The sequence below is a fragment of the Oryzias latipes genome, chromosome 1, assembly GCF_002234675.1.
Source record: "Oryzias latipes chromosome 1, ASM223467v1".
NCBI classification, from domain to species: domain Eukaryota; kingdom Metazoa; phylum Chordata; class Actinopteri; order Beloniformes; family Adrianichthyidae; genus Oryzias; species Oryzias latipes.
The window spans coordinates 10,352,877-10,375,474 of NC_019859.2; the positions used below are offsets into that span (position 1 = coordinate 10,352,877).

The window sequence follows — 22,598 nt, forward strand, 5'->3', positions numbered from 1 at the left end:
TTTAAAGAAGTGCACACATTTAACTTGTCAATTATATATATATATGTTTATATATATATATAAACTTAATTTACATGTAGAGTTATGTACTGGAGTCAGCACACAGAGTTGCTGTCAGGGTCAGGAGCAAAGTTTAATAGTAAACATAGTGACATTAAAGACGAGCTCTTACTTTGACAGTCTGTCAACATTAACCACCAGCTCTGATGGACATTTAGTATCACATTTGACATGAAGAGGAAACATTTACAAACTTTGTAAAGAAAGCACAACAGTAGAGCATCAAGCAAAAAAAATATTACTTTGAAACACCATCTTAACTTTAAGTGAATTTTAGACAAAACATTCGTCGTCCATGTTTTTTTTTTTAAACACTCAAAAATATGTACCAAAACAATGTCAACAGGGAAAAACCGTTTTTGACGCAGATGTGCTCATCACAAATGAACTACGATGCCTTTCTAGAACCTCTAGATCGTGTGTTTCCGCTGAGCTGTGGTGAGCCTCACAAAGTTTCCACATTTGAGGCAGCGCGAGTTGGAGTTGCCCTCTTTTCGAGGGATGTGCCAGCAGTTCAGACAGCGCACTCTGTACTTCTTATACCTTTGAAAAGATTTTTTTAAAGGGTTAAGTCACATTATTTCTTCACTACAAAAACAGGAAATGCTGCAAAACCAACAAAGAACTTTCTGCTAGAATTGCTACATTTGGTGAAAAGAAAAGCTCTTTTCAGAAAACTTTTTTTATAGCAGAGTAAGTTTGATTTAAAACTTTTGCACTGTTTGAATGAACATAGATTTACTTTGGCATAAAGCGTGAAAGGAAAATGTCAAAACTCTTAAGTTACATAAATAATAAAAATGGACAGCAGAATAAGGCAAACGCTGATCTGCATGTTTTTCTATATTTAAATCAAGCAGAACTAAATCCTTTCATGGTTTTCACATCCTGAATTTTTTTGGCAGAATCAGAAGCAGTAAAGTTAATAAAAGTTATTCTGGTGTTAGAACTTTTGGTCAAATCAGGATTTATTTAGATCAGAGCTGCAGTGACCCAAAAAGATATTAAAGAGGCTTAGGGAACAGATTTTCATAGCTTTTCCTACAATCAGAAACTAAAATACAAACCGGTTTTATCCTAATGAAGGCCACTTGGTTTATGTGGGAATTAACTTAAATAAAAATATACCTCACAAGAATATCTTTTTCCAAACTTTATAGAAACTTTTACAGTCAAACTGTGCAGAGTTTGGATTTGGCTGAAAAACCCAATTATACATCAATTATCAATATTTATGTGTATTTGATCCAAAAAGCAAATAATGCAGATTAATATGAACAGGAACAAAAGAGTAAACTCTTAGAATACACTGTTCTGATCTATTTTCTAATGTGCTAAATCTTGCTGTTATTTTTTAAAAATCATATTTTTTAATCAATACATTTCATTTTTACATGTTTTTAGATTGCCTGTTAATGCACATTTTACAAAACGTTTTAACCTTTCTCATAAACAACTGACAAATGTACGATTATTCACATTCTGTGTCAAATTTGAAGTTTTATTAGACCAACATAAACATTATCAGGGAAAGTTTTGAGCTCCTTCACTGTTTTACTGTTGAGTAGATCTAAAAAGAACAGAACAACAACGAGACTGTGCCCTTTTTCTAAATCTAAACCAGAACACAGATGTGTCCTTTTAAAAAGTACACAATTGAAAGTCTTAATAAAAGTCGTGTGAAAACCCATTAAGGTCACACGTTACATCTTTATTGTTAGCATTCTCCAAATGTTTTCTGGGTCACTAATGTGTATGATGGACTCTCAATAAGAAAAGTTAGGCTCACGTGACAGAAAAAAAAAGAATAATAATAATAATAATTAGACTTTTTCAACTGATGATAAAGTATATTGGGGCCTTTTTAAGTAACATGTAATGAATCAAGTTATTTCTCACAAAACAAAACTCCAGAGCACAGCTGACGATCTCAAAACTGGTTAAAGATTCCGTCAAATGAGGAAATGTTTTTTTTATAACCATGACTTGGTAAAAACAGTCATTAAAAAGTACGCAGTTTTATTGTCCAGTGGTCTCAGAATCATCCGGTAGCCCCTGTAAAACTTCTGGATTTAGAAAATTCCGTGTTAGGATTCTGCATACAACTATGAATGGTGCGTCCACTGCACCACAGCTTAAGGGAGTTCAAATGCAAGGTGCCTGAGAGTTCAAAACAATCGTCCCCCTCAGCCGTCTGAGCAGATAAACGAGGGGAAGGATTTTGTGTGTTTTTTCATTAGTCAATGTTCTACACTTTTGTCTTGTTTTTAGAACTCCAGAATATTTACCGTCTCCTAAGTTTAACTCTTCTGCAACTCTAAGCGCTGCTTTTGACCTCAATATAAGCTTCCAGAAAATATTTCTAAACCAATTTCTTTGAAGATTTTTCACTCTGCCCCGATAAATCTGCACTAGTAAAATTGATTTTATATGAGAAAAAAAAACATTACATGTCTGCCAGAACTATTAGAAAGGCCGTCAAACTTATGGTCTATTATCAAATAAACGGCTTTTGATGATCAGGAGCTACATTCTGACCATCTTCGTTAGCAGAAAGTGTTTTTCTTTTGATACTTCTGTTTGAATTTCTATTCAAATCTTTAATTACAACCGATGTTACATTTATTCAGTTTTAGTTCCTGGCTACAACTAAATGACCTTTTAAGCATAGTGCATCTGCACAATTAGAAGGACTGACGTTTAAATGTTTTAGTACATTTCTATGCAGTTCCTGAAAAATAGGTCCATAGGATTTTCACAAACATTAAAATCAATGAGAAGACTGAATGAATGTTACCCATTAGCAATCATTTGCACCAGTTAAGCCAAATGCTGTACTGCAAATCCAACCACCTTGTTTCAGAAAATGTGTAACATCCAAAAGTGTTAGTTAGAGCTACCTGATTCCACAAGCATTACAGAGGGGAGTCCCATCCTCTGCGTCCCTCCACATGGGGGTCTTCCTGGTGCAGCATGACGCACAGACTTTAACCTCTTAAAAAAAAACAAAAGGAAGCATATTTTATGTTTGCACTGCAAGTAAGACTTGTAATCAAACTGGCCACTTCCGAAAGAAAGGATATATATGTGGTTTAAAAAGGGATCAAACACAAAGATGTTTGTGGGAAAAACTGTAGGCGTGACGGATTCACATGTGTAAGATGCTTGTTTTATAGCATTTATACTGTGTAAACGTCAAATGTTAATTGAAAATTTAGATTTTTTTTCTCATCGTTTTAAAGAATTTGTCGGCATTCAGGCTGCAGTACTAGAGGTGCTTAAGACTGAAGTAAACATCCGGCTTTGGATCGGTGATAAATAACAGTCTGATGGTGTGTTCACACTGTATTGCTAAGCAACCATTATTACAAGTGACTTACTGATAGGATTTTCACTGAATTTTGTTACATTTTTACCGAGAAAGGTGCAATGTGGTTTGCATTTTTGTTTTACGTATTTCTCTAAATGATGATTCAGAGTCATGGCAGATTGAAGAATTGAAGTTAGCCTCTTCTTACATTTTCCTTTTTTTCCCACATAACATTTTAGGATTTTCGTTTTTCAGGCGAGGACTTCAGAACGGGACAGGCTTCTACAGATTGGCAGCAAAGATGTTACTCACTAGAGATGTCCACGGTAAGCTCATTGTCCTCATCTGAGCTGCTAGTTTTATATGACTTCTGCGACATCCGTGACCTCAGTTTTGGTTTTCTCCCGCCTCTGCGGAGCTCCTTGCTGTGGGGAGGACAAACGCAGCAGAAATGAACGAGTGAATTGTGCTGCAGAGGATCCATGTGGAGAACCACTACCTGTACTTGGAGGTTATCAGGAGCCGGCACTGCTCCCTGGTGTCATCCAGCTCTGTGTCCATCCTGAACGTCACTCCCTGGAAGTTTGGGTCTTGAATATCAGCACTGCGGGAGGGATGAAGCTGTTTTCTTCTGCTTTTGGCTCTCCACGGGTGAGAAGGCAGGCCGATCTCCTCCTTTTGCCCGTTCCAAATTTCTGACGTTGGAGTTGACACATCACAGCTGAGGGACTTTAAGTGGGCAGACCCGTGTGTTTCTTGACTGTTAGAGTCTAAATCATGTGCTGAGACCTCGTGGACTTCTTTTGAAAGGCTGTTGAAACTTTCTGCGTCGCCTAAAAGGAGGGATGCTGGTTGTGAAGAGGGCAGGATGGGGTTAGGAGGAGGCAGCTGAGTGATAACAGAGGACAAACTAATGTTTGAATTCTGATCTAAAGTTATTGCTGGTATGTCTTTTTCACTTGGACTAAAGATCAGCTGATCATCAAGAGATATATTAGTAGTGTGCACATGCTGGTCAGCATTATCAGGGTGGTGTAAATCTAAAATCCCCCTTACACCTGAAGATCTGTGGCTTTGTTCTAGCTCTCCGTTTCCATTGAACTTGACTTCGTCTCTGGGACTCCACAGAGGCTGAAAATAAATCACTGAATCATCTTCCTTTAACTTTGCCCCACCAGCATCCGCTTTTTCAGCCCTCTGGAGCTGCACATTGCAATCCCCCACGTCCTGCGCAGGATGTGCAGAGGCTGCCCTCTCCTGTTCCTCTGAGAGAACAGGAGATGCTGCGTAACGGCGCTGAGCACCGTCTCCACCGACTCCCGCCTTGGTTTTTCCCCCAGCAGCCAATGAGGCCGAAGAGTCACTGCAGTTAGCGGAGGACAACACCTTCCCAGAGACTGAAACCTGCACATCTCCTTGGAGGAGTCTTTCACAGTGCAGGTTGATCAAGCTCAACGCTTTCAGAGGACTACTGCATTCACGGCGGGCCTCATCTAGATGGGCGTTCTTGCTTCTGGGACTTTCTTCCCTCGTGTTTTTCAGGTTATTATGAGGCGTTATATGAGACATGTTGAGCTGGCAGGAGCTAACAGAGACTTGGAGGGAGCGTCCATCTTCAGTCTTTTTAATAAATACGGGATTCTTCTTCGACGTCTCCTTGCGTCTTTCAGGTGGTGGATTTGAGTCCAGCAAACTGGTGTGGGTGTGTGCGGTTAGCTTGGATACTTCCTGGAAAAGGTAGAAGAGTGCAGAAGGGGAGTCATTGTGTTCTAGTTTGCTCTTGCTTTCCTGGGTGCAGACAGCTTCTGCCTGTGGTCTGGTGCTCATGCTGCACAGTTTTCTGCAACACACATGGACATGCAGTCAAACAGAAACTGCTTTGCAGGTCAGTTAGTCTGTCTCCTAAGAATTAGACAGTAAACCGCATTCACTTTAGTGTTTCCTCTTTTCATGGAAGCAGTTTTTAAATGTCTTTTGTCACAACTGGAAAACAAAAATGTTATTAACTTTATAATCAGCGGATTAAAATGATTAGTTGGGTCTTTTAATATAATTGCAATAAAGGAGGGAAAATAAAACATCCTGAAATGAGAACAGAATGTATATCTTGTTTAGTTTTACTGGAAGACAAGAAGAAATGAGAACAATTAAAGTATTTAAGTATTTTAAAGCTACATAATACTAACAAATAATACTAATAATGTCATACATATCAAACAACAACATGGCATGAATATGAAATTGTTACAAATTAAAATTAGTTTCCCATAATCATTTTAAGAAGAACTCAGTTTCTTTCAAAGGTTACGTCACTTAAAAAAAACTTTATTAACTCACCAAACAGAATGTAGCAATTTTCGTTTTGAAAAAATGCGTTCTAGAATCCAAATGTTGCAATGTTCTGGCTTCTAGAACGTTGACAATTTTCGCGGGTGTTTGTGTCAGTGGTCGCGAGCGCATTAAAGATCAATGGCAGTGCGGTCGATTTAATGTATGCATTTAAAATGTATAAACTACTGACAAATGACAATTTCTGTTTAAACAACACAAACATTGAACTTTGGAGTTTACCTCACAGATGGGGATCATATAATTTATAATAAAGTGAAATGTTTTTAAAGTTGAATATTTTTTAATGAGAAATAAATAAACAAAGATTCCACTTATTTCGACGGTTAACCTTTCTTAGCCTAACAACTTACCATCACGCTTAGCCATGACATGATCTAACGACTTCTTAATGGTACAACCACAGAGATGGCCTGATCCATTTTTTTAAACCAACTTCACATAAATTCGATTGAACTACACTTCCCCAAGTTGAACTTTTTTACCCTTTTAGTAATCCAAGATCCCTCCTAGCTGTTCACTGCGCTTGATCCTCACCTTGGATCTTTGGATCCGTTTGACAATTACAAAGTTGGATTTGCGAGGAACTCAAACGATCGCGCGATTTGCTATGAATGGAAGGAGTTTTTTGGGGACAGGATGTGCACAGGTGTTTCTGATCTGGAGGATTACACCGTCGCTGTATAAAAGTCAAACCTGCCGACTTGTTTTATTCTGAGGTGTTTTGGTGAGGTCGACTTGTCTACAGGTTAGGCCTCCATCCTCACCAAAAAAAAGAAAAGAAAATATAAATATATATATTCCAAGTAAAAGAACCATTTTGAGTCAGACCCCTGGTGTTTAGAGCTCTCTTTTATTTCAGCATAATTTTATTGCACAACTTTAAATGTTTGCAATTAAGACACATCTTGATTTTTGCACAAAACGACTGCGGTACCGTCTGCAGGAGAGTAAAGTGGTAAAGTGAAGCCTACCAGCTTCCTGCTTTGGATCCAAACACCTGAAACTGGTTTACTCAAAATCTTAATCACCTTCAGCTGAAAGGAAAGAAAAATCTCATCCCCAGCCCACACAGTACTGTCGTCGTTTTGAAATGTTAGAAGTTTCTACTTTGTAAATTCTGGATTGTGGAGATTCCGCTTTAATGAATGGAATATGCGTCTTTATGGCTTCTTTTGTCTGGCTTAAAAAGCCAACAGCAGGAAACCAGCGGTGATGTGAGGGTACTTTGTTAAAACGCTGCTTTTAAATGAATGTAACACATGAGGAGATTGCTACAACGAGTGGACCAGGACACAAATGAACCGGTCGACATCCTGCAACATTTGTGCGTATAGAAGCTGTAACAAGGAATGCTCCATCCTGCAGTGCGGAGACTGGATATGCTCGGCAGTGTGCGTGGTTTCAACAGTGACCAGTCTCAGAGGATGTCTGTAAGATGGCCTGAGATACAAACAGATGCTTTATCAGTTCATCACTTCTCTTTTTTTTGCATATAACCATTTATGTCACCTCAGAAGATACGTAGTGTCCAACTATCCTGACATTAAAACTGCAGAATCTTGTCAGTTGGCGAATCGTGTTGAGAGAAGCTATGGACCATACTTTCTTCCTTCTGCCTTTTTCAGTGGCTCTCAAACGCGGTCGTCCATCGGTCTTTCTCACAGCAACCCCTGCATTTTAGCCTCAGAATCCTCAGTTTCCATGTTGGGTCCCTTGATTCAGTGAGGCTTTGGAACGTGACCGTCCACATAGAAGTTCCTGGTGATTTTGGGAAGGGTCAGCTCAATGCCATCGAGTTCTGGAGTGAGAACGATCTGACACCCCAGCCGGGAGGTCTCTTGAAGCATGGGCGCCATGTCGAGCATGTCATCCTCCCTAAAAAACCAAATTCCCAGTCAACTTTTATTTCAAATCGCAATTTTTACTCTGTGCGGTGCAGCCGACAGACCTCTCTTCAGGCTCCGGCAGTTTGTCAAAATGGGCGTCGCTCACATAAACATGGCATGTCGAACAGGCCAGGGATGCCTCACAAGCTCCTAAACACAACACCAAAGGTTAGGGAACAATTTGAAGAGCGTGGATTCATCGGCTTGATCGACTCCTACCTTCCAGATGAATTCCGTGTTTGTGAGCCAAATAAAGAACATTATCTCCAACTTTGGCCTTCACCGGAATCCTCCGGCCAGACCGGTCTATGTACACCACGTTGACTCTGAATGCACACAAGAAGACATTTAAAAACATTTAGATCTTGGAAACAAGAGTCCCTTTTTAAAAAATAAATAAGTAACAATCATCCAAAATAAGTAAAACATACTTAACCTGCTTTGGGCAAAATAGCATAGTCATAAAAGACAAAAGTGTACTTCTCGGTGGACAATTTAAGTTTCTGATTACAGGTATTTGGGATAAATCATTCCATGATGTAACATTCCTTTCATGGAACAAAAAAGGTTATCTGTCCCCCGAAAAAAATCAGAAGGTTTAAAGATTTTACCATTGTCTTGTTTTTTTTTTTTCTGTCATAAATGTCCCATTTGAATCAAGTCCTCACTGCAGGTCTAGTCCGAGTCAGTGCTTTGTCATTAAAAAAAAACACAGATTTTTTTTTTAAGTGGTGTTTTTTAGCATCTCTTTTTGGCATTTTTTCTCATGATGGAGGACATGCATTTAAAGAAAGTGAAGCTTCAAATTGCAACAACTCAGATGTGAGTTTCTAATCAACTACTGCCACCCTGCAGAAACTATGTCCTAGAAAACGACACAGGCGTTTTCATTTTTGGCTAAAAACAGCATAATCATAAGGTAAAGAAAGCTGAGAACGATTTGAAACTGGATTAAATATGATCAAAGTGACTTTAATAATCTCACCCACATAAAAAAAATAATAATCACACTTACACTTCCTCTGGGTCCTCTGCAGTAGAGCTGTCCTCTTCCCTACAAAGACCTTTAAAATACCAACAAAAATGTTAGAGGCTAGATTCAGAAAACAGCACTTTTACGTTATATGATGTACAGCACCTTCTACACACAAAAAGGAGGAGGGGTGCACCTCGGAAATCCTTTAAAACATGCATCCATGTATCTCCAAGATTAAGAAACCGATCAGGAAAAAATAAAAAGGTGTCACTTTAGATTTTGCTTGTCATGATGACCCATCAGAGTCTTTACTCTATAAAATGGAAATTCTATAAGTTATAGAAGGTTTTTTCCACCAAAATGTGCTAGCTGGTATTGAAAAAAATTTGAGTGATTGATTTTTCAGAAGTTTTTGAACACAAAATATTAGTCTAACTCTGGATCTCCCTGATACAAAAATGTACAATGGAGTAAAAAAAAAATTTAAAAAGTTTTCACAAGTGAAATTGTTAAACATAGTGGGTCCACAACCATGTAGGTATGTAAACATTGTAAAATCAAACCAAATAAAGAATTAGAATGCTACATGGTATAGAAATGGCACATTATTATTCATGCACTTGTATAAGTATTACCCTATTGTGCACATCCATCAATAATTATTAGACTAAGGAAGGTATCTCTGGTTTAAATTAATTATGAACTGCCTTTAGATTTCGTCTAAACCCCGTGACAGGTGATTTTGATTCACATAACACACCTACGGGAACATTTGACCTCTGACATAATGGAGTTTCAAGGAGATGATGGCATGATGGCAAAATTACACAACTGGCACGAAGATGTTTTTTCTGCTATAGTTATAGCACTATAAAACCAAACCAAACAAGTGGACACCAATAATAGCCAGCATTCTGAATCACTTTTTATTTATTTATGTTAAATTACTAATTTTAAATTATAAGTAGTAAACGCAGGGAGTTTCTGACTGAAGCTAACCGTTAGCAAGCTGCACCACACTCACCTATGGTCGTCTGTAAATGTCGGTTTGTGGTCCGGAAACTGTCAAAAGAGCCCCTCCTTTGTAAACTGGCGCTGCTGTTCCCACAGCTCTTTAATCTGTAAAATGGGCACGTGCTACAATCTGGAATAACTCGAGACAACCTCAAAGTCAGCCCCATGCTCGTCCGAACTGCAGCGGACGCCGCCATCGCTGTGTTTTGGTCACATGACTGATAGTAGCCAATAGGAAAATAGTGACAAAAACGTTGACATTTCTTCTGTGATTTGCTTTTCTGACAGCAGGGGGCGCTTGTGTTTGACTTTTATCTGAATTAATTTTCATAACAAACCCAAAAACTCGGATATCGATTCGGATCAATTTATACATTGTTTTCTTATCAATTCATCAAAATAAAGTCATATATATTTTTTAAATTAAGGCATCAAAATGGTTTAAAAAAATCAACACTTAATTAAGGTATACAGAAATAATAATTTGCACACTTTACATATCAAGTTAACTAACAATGCACAGTGATTAAATGTGAGTTTGATTTGATTTATTTCAAGCATTAATTGTAGTCAATACAAACAAAACACACAGATTTATATAAGTTATTACAGAAATAATTAAGTATGATGATGAAATGCATACATTACAAAAAAGGACAAAAACAAAGACCCACTTAAGTCACATTTGCTTAATCCAATACAGTGATCATTAACTAAAGTCAAGAAGAGCTTGATTTATTGCTTGAAAAGGAGTGGGAACAAGCGTGCCTCTATAATCCCACCCCTACTGAGTTAATTCATTTTTTTAACTTTGCATGAATTTTGTAATCCGCTTCTGATCAGATAGATTCTTTTCAAATAAAAAAATCAGGTGATTATTAATGATTGATGATCTTCAGAAAACATGATGTCAGTAAACGGTAACATGAATCACACACTATGTCACAGTTATGTAATACTCATTGATTATAATCAGAATACAATTTCATATTCATCCAGATATCATTGCTACACATTGTAGATCAAGTTATCAAGTCACAAAATCGACTACATATTGATTATCCTCAGAAAGAATTCTTACATCATTAACATTAATGATTCACACTTTGGGCAACCAATAATCATTGATCATCATTAGAACACATTATCACACTAAACCATTGATTATTGCTACACATTACACATTAAAATGGTTAATACATAATGGCTTAAAAGCTTAAATTATTGTATAAAAGTCCTAGGCCTTCCTTATATTTGTATTTATTCATTTACAAAGAACCAATCATTTTCAATGGTTTAAAGTGGTCTTATACAAAAGTTTTCCAAATGTTTAGCTTAAGATGGTTCCGATTGTTTTAACAAAACAGTGGTTCTGTTCTCCTCACTGTCACTGAAACCATAGTTAAGGTTAAATTAGATGAACTACAAAAACAAAAGAACAAATAAACCAGATTAGGTAAAAACACTCAAAGTGAGTTAAAGAAACAAATGTTTCTAAATGTATTTTAAGGTAATTTTACATGACAAACTCCAGATAAGCCAATTTTGTTCATTTACACACACTGATATTAAAAATGAAACACGTTTGCCAAACACACTGTGTACGTTACATAAGTGTTTGATCCAGGTTGCAGCTTTGACTTGTCTAAACCTGTTTATGCCACTGGTTAAGAGCGCTTGTTTGAACCCACATTTCATCCACCTGTTTTTCTTTCTTAACAACGGGGATTGATTGATCTTTCATTCAGATTGACTCCTGCTTAATATTAATCCACACTGTACTGATGATCATATATGTCTTCATAGCAGCTGGCTGGTGCTAAATACAGTATGTCTCCAGAGCTCCATGCTCTAGAGACGTGAGCCTGAGCCCCTATTATACTTTTTTTTTGGTGTAGCAGAGGAAGATTCATTTTGATAAAGAATCTTTTGAACATGTGACCAGAGTATACAGATAAACAGACGGGTGTTATGGCTAGAGTCATGACAAAGATTCCTTCTCTTCCTCCTTCTGGAATATGAAGACAATTTGTGTTAAAAATGAGCTGCTGCCAAACATGGGGTCATTTTGGAGCAGAATGTCGTGCCAAAATGTGTGGGGTTTTTCCTTTTTTTTATTGCAAAGTGGATGTTAATAAGTGAATGTTGAGTTCATCTTCTGGAATAATCCTCTCCATAATTCTTTTTCCACTACTGATTCCTCTCTCAGATCTCAGCTTTAGTTGATGGGAAAGCTCACTCTTAAAGTGGGAATTCAGATGCTAACCTCCCATCTGGAGCTGGCTGCAGGGGGTTCCTCCCATAGTGATGATCATAAAAACATGAATGGGTCCCTCTGTCTGCTTTTTTTATTTGACTGACTAGCTTTAAGATTGTTATTTTTTATATACTCTAAATCCACATAATGAAAGTTTTAGGGTGCGTTTTTCAGACGTCACTGTCCGGGGTCAGCAGCTGTGTGTGAATTTGAAACTCCTGGTATTTAATTGGATGCCTTTGTCCTGCAGGCATGTGTGCACAGACATGTGAAAATGGATGTAGTTACACGTTCAGCTGGGATTTATAAGGCCTCGCGCTGTTCCTCAAACTCCCTTCGCTTTGGGGCTTTATATCACAAAATGCAGTCAGTCTCTCAGGAGTGATTTATAACGCGCTCAAATGTAGCTTCAACCCAGCCTGTTCACCTTAAGTGGTATGCAGAGATTTTTTTTTTTTCCTTGCAAGCTATGATGATCTTAAAACTCTTGGGACCAAGTTTGTGCGCACAGTTCATGTTCCCAAGACAGATAGAGGATGGAAAAACACTGCATTTCCTGGTTGTCCTTTGGGTGCTCTCAGTCCGTCATGTCAGTGCTGCCAGTGTTGTTTTTACTTGTGAGCGTTTACAACCCATAACAGAACATTTGAGATCTCCAATCATGCCACCATACAGTTCAAATTATTGTCAGAATTCAAAAAACATTGTATAATAACCTAAGATCAGTGAGTGGTTCCAAAAGCTCAATAAACAAACCTTTGCTCATCAAATTGACTGCACAGCTGTATGTCAACATGATTCATTTGAGTTTTTTGCTCTTGAATTTGAATAGTGTAACAACCCAACCAGCTTTCTTGTTACTCTATTGGGTTTGCATAAAAAAGCTGTGATAAATGGCTTTAAGGTGGATGGCAGTTTGAGACCACAATAGTGTGTCCTAAGTTTTGTTCATTCAATCAGTAAGATTTTCTCTGTGCTTCACAGCTGCCTGATTTTATTTGTAAAGCACAGCTTTTCATATCCATGAATGTTTCGTACAAGCTTAAAAATCAAAAATATCTAGATCGAACTTGGAAAAAGTGTATTTTTAGACAGTCAAATCAAATCTGTCACATTAGTTTTTCTTTAGTTTTTTTTCTGGTTTGCCTTTGTGCTCTGTTTTAGCAAATTCCTTTAGAAAAAGAAATTATTATCAAATTAGAACGTATTTGCATACCAAAAACTAAATGCATCAATTTTAAAAATAAAAGTCAAATTCTTAATTTCTTTACTTTTAAACATGAATATCTGTTGGTTTTCCTAATTAAACATGAAATTGTCAAATGTCTGACCGTACCGAGTGCATCACATTGCTTATTTAAAGTGTTATATGGTGTCAAGTTGTCAACATTGTTGTGTTAACCCACCATACTGAACTGCGGCTGAGATTTAATTTGATTCCAGCTGCTCTGCTTTGCTCCGTTGGGAATGATCTGCCTCAAGTTATCTGGATTTCAGGAGTGGTGCTGTTTTTGAATGTTTGACAGATCAACTGTTTTTTTAAAGACTTTACTGGTTCAAAAAGTGCACAAAAACATTTGGAATTAAACAGTAATTATTTTCCCTTAGTTTGAGTGATGGAAAAGCTTTGCCTAATTTTATATCCACAGTGGAACCAGTGTGGCGCGGGCTGTTTCATCTTATCGGGACCTTCATGTTGTGTTTGAAGAGTTGACTGTAGTCATGTGTGTACCTGCATTGCAGCAGCGCGTCCCTTCAGCCTGATGACTCACAAACCTCTGAGGGCAGCTAATCAGAAACGGGTTCAAAAAAGTGCCGCTGTGCCCTTTCATGCTTCATCGTGTGGGAATGCTCGTTTCTCAGGTGAACACAAGGGAAACGTCTCATAAATGTGAGTAAAGCTTTAGTCTGGGTGCTGGCACAAACACATGTAAAAGCCATTTTTTTGCCATGAGTCTGGAAGCGACTTCCCCAAAAGTATGCGTCACATTTTCAAGTGTGAGAAAGCCCTTGCAAGCGTCCCCAGGGCTCACAGTTGTGTATAATTGATGACCTTTGTCACCCACAACACGACACAAGATGTTTTCTTTGGCTTGTTAAGCTGATTCAGACTGCAGTCCGTGCTACCACCGTCTGGCCCATGACAGATAGAACTGACCGCTGAAAGTTGACCTTTGACACCAGATAGGGGAAAGTGGCAAATAAGGGTCAGAGACTTGAAAGGTCACAGGGCGAAACAAATCATGTCAACAAACACAAACAGACAGAGTTAGCCCCTCTGATCAGGGCTCTTGAGGATTTGGTGAAAGGTTTGCGCGATAAAGTTAAAAATAGAAGGAAAGCAAATGAAATTTCAAATTGTCCATCTAAATTTCCACCAATTGTCTGCTATTTTTGAGTTGCAACTTTAGACAGGGGTAAATGTATTGTTTTTTTCTTTAATATTATGTTTATTATTAAGTGTCTAGTTTGAACGTTGATAATGAAAAAATGTTCATACGCAGGAAAAGTTAAGAAACTTACAATGTAGTCAAACATTTTTAGTGAGACAATAAAACTAATCATGACAAAATGCAGTATAAACATTTAAAAAAAGAATTGCAACACAAAAATAAACAATATGAAATTGCCATCCATTTCCAGTATATTGTTTTTAGAGTTGACAAAACAATAATTTATTCTTATTTGAGACGAGCAAATGTTTGAGCTTTATCTGGATTAAACTAAATCATGCAGGTCAAGATGGTCCATTAGATTTAAGTAGAAAAAAAACAGGCTTTATTTTGGTATTTTAAGGACTCAAAATCCAATATGGTTTCTCCTTCTTGACAGACTAGTAAATTCCAGGTCTTGAAGCTCTTGTGGGGTCTTTTGCTCTCAGATGACACAGAAATGTCAAGAGCCAAGAAAAACAGATAATCACTTTTTCTCACGACTTTGTTCCAGTTTCATCAACACTTATTCTGTCTTTCAAAAATGTTTGGTGAAGTAATTTTCATCAATAAAACAAAGAACAATGATAATAGAATAAAAACACATAGATATGTCAAATCTTTTTAAGATATTAATTCATAAATTAATTAATTCTTGACATTATAAATGCTCCTGATCATGTATAAACATGTATGCATATAATACACACAAACAACACATCAAATCCACTAAATATATGGAGTTTGATTATTCCTTGAAAGGGATGAAAGCGTCTGATGGCTCCAGACTGGATAACTGTCCATCTTTTCAGATGGCAGCAGACAAAGGAGGAGGCAGCAGGACCGGATTAGCTCATTCAGCATGCTTGGTCCTCTGTGGAGACATTCACTTGAAAATGCAGCCTTTTTCCGGGGAAAGGGAGTTTTCTTTACCAGGCAAGAGATTCCCTAAAGTTGTTATGAGAAAAGACAAACTTATAATCTTTCTTAAGTGTTTTTGTTCCCATTTGACACCAAACTTGAAGTGAGTTCTAGTCAGTAAAGAAAGATTAAATGACCAAACCTGAAACCATTCTGTCTGGTTCCCAAATAACAGCAAGACGGCGTCCCTACAGTACTAAATCCAAATGAGCAGAGGTAAAGTCAGTCTGGAGAATGCTAGTTGGGTCCCAGCCTGCAGCAGTTTACATTTTTAAAGTGTCCTTGGGGAAGGACACTAAACCCTCACATTGCCTCCCCATGTGTTCCATACTTAGCTTCAGGTTAACACGTTTGGTAAATGACCGTTGTGTTAAGTACAATAAAATGCTGTTAAACAGAAGAAAAAAAACATGCTGCAAAGAAAGTGGTTCACTGATGTGCTCCTAAAAACATTGCTAACTGTGTCAGAGGTCAGAGCTCTGTCTCCCTCTCTGGTCACCAGCGGGAACCGAATCCAAAGTACTCATGCACTGCATCTCCCAGCAACCCCAGCTCACAGTTCCTGGACACCACACCACATACCTGACTCTCATTTGCAATCACCCACAGTACACTTAAGCCAGTGCTTCTCAAATAGTGGGGCGCGCCCCGATGCCAGATGCGCTGTAGTAGCGGTTATAGGTACAGATCATACGGGCAATTGCTCGGGACGCAAAAGGGGGGTGGTGACAGCGGCTCCGTGCTTGGAAAAAAATTTGCATCATTATTGGTTTCCTATTATCTGTTCTATCACAGAGTTTGTAACAGCCTGAAACTGTGAACTGCCGTCCCTGCAGCTGCTCATGTCTCCTGTCACACACGCGGCTCGCGTGTGAGAGAAAGAGAGGGGAGGGGTAGTGGGCTCAGGAACGTGGACGCGAAGCGCTCCCTCTGTTGGGCAACACCAGGATCACCGTGTGCCTTTAGATGACTCTGCTCATGCTAATAATGTCATTCTTCTTCTTACAGGTCGGGGGGGCTAACGGGTCGGGGTCTCCGCTGAGGCAATCAGTGGTTGCCTCGGCCGGTTGGCCTCCTCCGTCCCGTCAAGGCCTGACCAGAGCTCCTCTAGGGCCGGCGTCTGGGGGAGGGGGCTTGCTCCGGGGGGGGCGACGCTTTCTGGCTCCTCTCTCTCTCTCTGTGGGGTGGGTGGTGCCGGGCCTGGGGTGTCGGCGCCTCCGGGGGTGGGGCCCCTGGGCTGGGTGGCCCTGGCCCCTTTGCTGGGGGGGGGGGGGGGGGTGGCTGGGGGACAGCTGTTTGACCACCGGGGGACAGTCTACCAGCTGTTTACCCCCTTCCTCATATAACCTCATATTAGGGTGAGGGGGTGGGCTACTTGGCAGTGGCCCCCGTCCTATGGTTGCCGTATGGAGTGGGCCCCCCCTCTTTCGGTTTTATTTGCACCTTAGACATGTAGGGTCCTTGGTAGGGGGGGTGCTTGGACATCACTGCAAGCAAGCAGCAGATGTCCTCCTGGCACCCTACCCGCCAATTTTAACCGCACCTTAGACATTTAGGGCCCCTTGGTGGGGAGGGTGAGGGGACATCACTGTGAGTAATCAGGAGATGTCCCCTTAGTGCCCTACTCGCCAATTTTAACTGCACCCCTCTTAGTACACACACCCCTCCCCCTTCAATATATACATTCCTACATAACCACACACACATGCACATACACACCCTCTCAAACACACATACACGCACACACATTTTGCAAGGAAGGTGGGACCTGGTTCCATCTGTCCCCTACCCCTTCCCTGGTGGGGGGTGCGGGCCCCTTGGCGACGGCGGCCGTGTCCCCTGGGTACCGGCTCCCTGGGCCCGGCGGTGCTCTCTCCGCACGGTGGGGGGGTTCATATTACACCTGAGCCGGGGGTGTTCGTGTCCCTGGGGGGTGGGTCCTGGTCCTTGCCCCTGAGCGCTGGGCACCGCCAAACTTCCAACAGTGGCCGAGCCTGGTCGGGCCATATTTATAACACCCCTTGTGGGCCACCCTTTTTTCCCCGGGGTTCCCCCCTCCTGGGCGGGGGCGGCGGGCCCCTGCCTTGCTTCTCCCTGGACCAACCGTGGGCCGGGTGGGTGGCTGCCTGGAGTGCGGAGCGGGTCTCCCTTGGGGGGTCCTGGCTCGTACCTGGGGTTGGGGCGGGGGGATGCCCGGAACTCCTGGGTGGTGGTGGGGTGCTCGTCTGGGGCTGTGGGCGTCCTTCTCCGGTGGGGCCCTGCGTTGGGCTCTTCCGGCGCGGCGGGGGGGCTGCTTTCCTGGTTGGGCTGGGGCGGCGCTCTCTTTCCCTCCGCGCCTCCCTGCTCTCTGGCTCTGTGGGCCTCGCGGCGGTCCTGCTGGCCCTGGCCTGGGTGGCGGTCTTGGTCGCCCGGGGGGCGGTTGTTCCCTGTCTGTTCCCGTGTGGCGTTGGGGGAATTCCGGCTGCCGCTGCGGCGGGGGTCTGGGTGTGGGGGTGGCTGGGCGCTCCTCCTCCTTCTTTTCACATTCCACCCTCCATTTTAGAAGAACATAAACACTCACCTGAGCACAGGTGTTAGCTCACCTTTGCACTAATAGTTTGCATGATTGAATGAATGAAAGATTTCACACTAGTTGGTTTAAAGGCATAGGTATGCGTTTGTGAACACTATCTGTTCTGTGTACATGTTGACATGTGAACATTTTTTGCGGCTAGCAGGTGTGTTGATAACATTTGAGTGTGTGCGAACAGGCCCCGCCCTTTTTGTACTATATTTGAACCGTACCGTAATGATAAACAACCAGTAAACCTGTCAGCTCTATGCTGCTTCATGGTCTTACCCCCCCCCCCTCTCACTATCACCCCCCCCCCTCTAACATCCCTCTCTCTTCTTCCCTTCTTTCCTTTTCCGTCCGGTCCAACACCAAAGATTTTCAAACATGGTTGAAATGAATAAAGTTTGGCCTCAATTACAAAAGGGGTTTATTCAGTCATACCTTTGGTATTGTCTGAAGATTAATAACCCCTCTTGTTAAAGTAAAATATGTCCAACACAAGAGGCCCTCAGCTCTCATCTGCCTGCCTAGCTGTTGGACAGGACAAGTTAAAAATAAATAATAATAATAATAATAATAATAATAATAATGTCATTCTTTATGAACTATTGTAGTCATTTTGATGATGTGTCTTTATTGTCCATCACTGTATTCTTTGTCTGCCTGTGGTTTAGTTGGTGTCAGTATTTGACATAAAGACAGCAAGTAATGCAGGAAAACAGCTGCACTTTACGAGATCAGATCAGATCAGATCAGACCCTCAGATCAGAACGTTTTTACCTGTTTCTTCAGACTAAAAACGTTCAATATATTGGTGCTGCTGTGTTAATATCAAGTGATCAATTTACATTTAATATTATTTATTGACAATTATTTTTCTCCGCATCAAATGGTTGGTCAAAATGTTTCTAGTTTAAACAAGGACTGGCAGATTTTTTATTTCAGGCACTTTAGGCTTCTTTTCTGTTTTAGACTGTAACAGGGTTTGTGTGGCAAAATACATGAATTATTTGTTGAAAGTCTTTTTATTTTGTTTTTTTCTTTTGTTAATGCTAAAAGATACAATTTTAGGTATAATTACACAATTTCTATAGATACTAAACTAATATATTATCACCGCAGCGAGTGTGTGTGTGGGGGGGGGGGAGATTAGGTGGGGATGTGAAACATTTTCTTTTTCCTAAGGGGGGGCTTGCAAAAAATAATTGATAAGTACTGACTTAAGCACTGCACTGAGCCTCACTCAGTGTGAAGTCTTATTTGTGCCACTCTGCCTTCGTTATCGAGCGGAGAATTCTGACACGGGCTTCTGTTTCATGACCCTGTTTTGTCTCTGACTCAGTTTGCCTGCCGCCTGCCCTGAATCCCGCCTGGATCCTGACTACCCCTGTTTCTTCTCTGATGCTTCTATGCTCATTATTGTCCCCTGCCTGCCTGACCCTGATTTAGCTTTGTGGACTTTTAGCTGTGCTAATAAAACCTGCTGCATTTGGAATCAGCTATCTGCCTGTTCTTGTGACAAACTGGATCCATTTTGGACATTTGCTCCTTTTTTTAAAATGTCAACCATTTCATGGTTATCATGGCAATTTATTAACTCCTCTTCTTTTAAGGCAGATAAATGGGAAAAACCACAGCAAATGAATGCACTGCAGCTTAATCTTGAGTGTTCACATTTGCCTTCATTTACCTCTATTGGCAAAAACTCCCTTTTTAGTGCATATGTGTGATTACTGAAGCTTGTGTTTTTAAATGCTGGTCAGAGTGAGATGTGCCTCTGGGGACCAGAGAGGTGTTAACTCTCAGGCAAACTTTGTTCCACATCGTCTGAGTCCTGCTTTTCACTGCAGCTGTAAATTTTCTTTACGTTTCACCCGCACGGTTAAGGCTGAATGAACAGCTCATAGAAAAGCAGTAAAACTGTATTTTATTTGCTGACATAAATTTAATTTAATGAAAAAGTGAACCACAATGAGACATTTTCTTAATTGTCAAGTTTCATTTGAATTTTTACCACAAATTATCACAAATTAACCAGAAATTTGGTTCAAGACATTTGTCATTTCTTATTATTTTTATTCATTTTATTTTATTTATTTTCATATTAAATGCTCTCTAGAAAAGCATAACCTCAAAAAAAAAAAAAACTTAGTCTGAGCCCATTATTTCCTCTGGTCATCCCACCCCCTCCTCTTCCTTTCCATGCATGATCCCACATCAATCATGACTGAAACAAAAAAAACAAAGCACAGAGCCAACTTCTCTTTTCTTGGCTGGTTCATGAATCAGGCGGCAGGCATGTCTGCAGAATACCCAGCCAATGCAGTGTTATCAGCGCAGCCTGCAGACTGATATGAACCAAAATACAACAAAACAGGAAACGTTTTTAATCTACAGCTCCTGTGCTTCTCCATATTTCAACTACAGAGAAGCGCACTGTCTTAAAATACAGTTTTTGATGAACAATATTTTAATGTTTGATGTGGTGTGCTATCCAACCCAGTTAAATAACAGGCTCTTTATAACACTGCAGTCTACATTCTGACGAAATTCTGTAATGTGGTTTTTACATATTTGATAGGTTTGTCTTTGCATCGAAGTTTGCATTGGATTTGCATGTCTGTATTGCTTGTGCTGTTTCCTGGCTTACTGGTGTTTTGTCTGTGGATCGGGGGGGGGGGTTATATCTTTGAGACGCACCCTACAGGTGATGTCAGATGATAAGGCTTGGTGGATCACAAAGAAGGTGCCATTTGGCATTTGTAATGAAGAAAATGAATATTAAATACTCATTTCTGAGTATTCCTTCATTTAAATTATTGTGAATCAGGAGCAGACATGGGGAAAAAACCCTGTTAGGTTGGGCGTTTTAAGAGGCTGCAAGCTAGCAGTAAAGCATGTAAACAGATGGATGATGGGACATGAGGGGAAGGCTTACTCCACAATGAATGCCTGCCACTCTGCAGAAACTATGGGCTAGAAAACCACACAGGTTTTTTGATTTAGGCTCCTGAACAACAGGAGATGAACAAAACCTCCATTCTTCACGGATCTCTGGGGTTTTGCAGCTGGCTGGACTGGAGGAGGATTAGGAAAGGACTAATTTATGATTAAGATGGAATGAAGATCGTGGGCTACATGTCAGGAAAAGTTATCAAGCTGTAACACCTAAAGTTTATATTTGATTTCAGGAGGCAACAAAAAAAAGAACGATTGCAGGAGTCTGACATTAATTTGCATTTAGGTTGAAAACTTGTTTGAAAAAAAACCTGAAAGATTGAGAGCTTTGTGAAAGTGATTCACAGTCTGCGTAATTGTTATTGTGGACTTTATGAAACCCTCTTTCCTCACTCTAACACCACACCCTCTCCATGACAAAGCTGACTATTTTCCTTTGTCCCCCTATCTGTGACCACATTGCACCACCACTCTGCTTGTTCACACACAAACATTTTCACGGGGACAGGATGGGGATGATAAAGGCTTGGCAGATGGCGGTTGAACAGTTTGGCAGGCTCGTTCCTGGAAAATGGACAGCTGTGAGCAGTGCGGCCTCTGATGCAGGGCATCACGGCGGCTTCTGTCACCGGGCGGTGTGAACTATTACCCTGTGGGTTTCCTGCTTGCTGTCAAATGTTTGATGTATACAAGTAATTCTGGAGTCACGTGTACTTTTTGACACCTTGTGCAAAACTCCGACAGACATGGGAAACAGTCTGCGCACATCCTAAAGGAGCCCATCCAAACCAGACATATGAGGAGCTGACGCAGTGTGCACAGGTGTGTCTGATGGCACTGTTGTGTGTTCCACCAATGAAAGGTAGGTTTAGTCATACACATTCCAAGACATAAACATCTTTTCCACATAAACAGTCAAATAAGAGATGACTTCCAGTTCACACGATTTAAGTTCACACCCCTGGAAATTACATAGTTGTTAAGTTGTTTCCCACAAAGTGAACAACTGCATTAGAAAAGGTCCTAATCAGTACACAAAGACAGAAACCCACACGCTCACAAAGAGGCCATTTCCACCAATTATCCGGGTTTACCTACCTCATCCTTTTTTTTTCCAAAAGGTAAATCTCAACATGCACAGAAAATGCTCCAATCGGTCCCAGTTTATGCATGTTTGGAGTAAAAACACAGTGAAGCTGAAATGGTAATTAACTGACAGGTTCACTAAAATCAATGACTGATCGCGGCAACAATGAAAAAAAAAAAAACCTTGTGTGCTTTTACTGGAAGCAAAACCACAAACAGATTGTGCCAAATATGCGGTTGCACAGTCATCATTTGCCACAGCCCATTTAGTGTTTTTCTTAATTAAAATTGCTGCGTGGATTGTGGTGTTATTCATAGTTCCTCTCATCAGCCAGGGGTCTAACAACACAAAAAAAATGTAAGGAGTGGTTTAGATAAGTGCATAAAGAACCCACGACCGTGAAGAAAGTCCCCTCATGGAAAGAATTTTTCAGAATTACTGAGGCATTTCCTTGCTACAGTTTCTCCCTGCAAGTGAGCTTGACTTTATGACTGTTTTCTTTTCATAAGGCCAATTTTCTGTCAAGTTGCATGACTTCACACAATCATGACAACACTTTTTTGTCCCTGGTCTAGGTTTTTTGTTAAAGTAACCCTAAAGGAACAGAAAGATTGTTTCTAAAACATGCTAAGAAAAAAAACTATCTGATTTTTCTTGTCTGGCAGTTAAGAAGAAGTCTTTTTTTAAGCTCAGATAAGTTCCCCACTGCTGGAAAAAGTCAAATGTCAGCACATACAAAAAAAAAATCAAATTCTTAGAGATGAAAAGTAAAATTGGAGATGGAAAACATT

General features: G+C 40.2%; 2 protein-coding genes across 7 annotated transcripts; both read right to left on the reverse strand.

Annotated features, from left to right (window-relative positions):
• Nucleotides 1-114: 114 nt before the first annotated feature.
• Nucleotides 115-6,444, reverse strand: zglp1 (zinc finger, GATA-like protein 1). Of its 6 annotated transcripts, none has more exons than XM_020702277.2 (5): nt 6,257-6,444; nt 3,870-5,098; nt 3,683-3,795; nt 2,961-3,054; nt 115-603 (listed from the first exon to the last, which is right to left on the reverse strand). In XM_020702277.2, the coding sequence occupies exons 2-5, from the start codon at nt 4,937-4,939 to the stop codon at nt 471-473; spliced, it is 1,410 nt and encodes a 469-aa protein (XP_020557936.1). In that variant the 5' UTR covers nt 4,940-5,098; nt 6,257-6,444; the 3' UTR covers nt 115-470. The 6 variants fall into 6 exon arrangements, with proteins under 6 accessions (XP_020557936.1, XP_004065851.1, XP_020557930.1 ...); XM_004065803.4 differs by having other exon boundaries at nt 3,870-5,210; XM_020702271.2 differs by having other exon boundaries at nt 6,205-6,444.
• Nucleotides 6,445-6,553: 109 nt separating this feature from the next.
• On the reverse strand, nt 6,554-9,830 carry fdx1l (ferredoxin 1 like). Its single transcript, XM_004065696.4, has 5 exons — nt 9,609-9,830; nt 8,624-8,672; nt 7,828-7,934; nt 7,671-7,758; nt 6,554-7,597 (listed from the first exon to the last, which is right to left on the reverse strand). Exons 1-5 carry the CDS (start codon nt 9,793-9,795, stop codon nt 7,441-7,443), a joined length of 588 nt encoding a protein of 195 aa, XP_004065744.1. The 5' UTR covers nt 9,796-9,830; the 3' UTR covers nt 6,554-7,440.
• Nucleotides 9,831-22,598: the final 12,768 nt, after the last annotated feature.

What these genes read in the sequence shown, in the direction of transcription:
- fdx1l (XM_004065696.4), bottom strand. Translation starts at nt 9,795, where the DNA reads ATGGCGGCGTCCGCTGCAGTTCGGACGAGCATGGGGCTGACTTTGAGG. An exon ending in ACACGGAATTCATCTGGAAG is followed by an intron (nt 7,759 to 7,827) that starts GTAGGAGTCGAT and finishes TGTTGTGTTTAG; the next exon opens with GAGCTTGTGAGGCATCCCTG. An exon ending in CTGCCGGAGCCTGAAGAGAG is followed by an intron (nt 7,598 to 7,670) that starts GTCTGTCGGCTG and finishes TTGGTTTTTTAG; the next exon opens with GGAGGATGACATGCTCGACA.
- zglp1 (XM_004065803.4), bottom strand. Translation starts at nt 5,197, where the DNA reads ATGAGCACCAGACCACAGGCAGAAGCTGTCTGCACCCAGGAAAGCAAG. An exon ending in CTGATAACCTCCAAGTACAG is followed by an intron (nt 3,796 to 3,869) that starts GTAGTGGTTCTC and finishes TCCTCCCCACAG; the next exon opens with CAAGGAGCTCCGCAGAGGCG. An exon ending in GCTTACCGTGGACATCTCTA is followed by an intron (nt 3,055 to 3,682) that starts GTGAGTAACATC and finishes TTTTTTTTTAAG; the next exon opens with AGGTTAAAGTCTGTGCGTCA.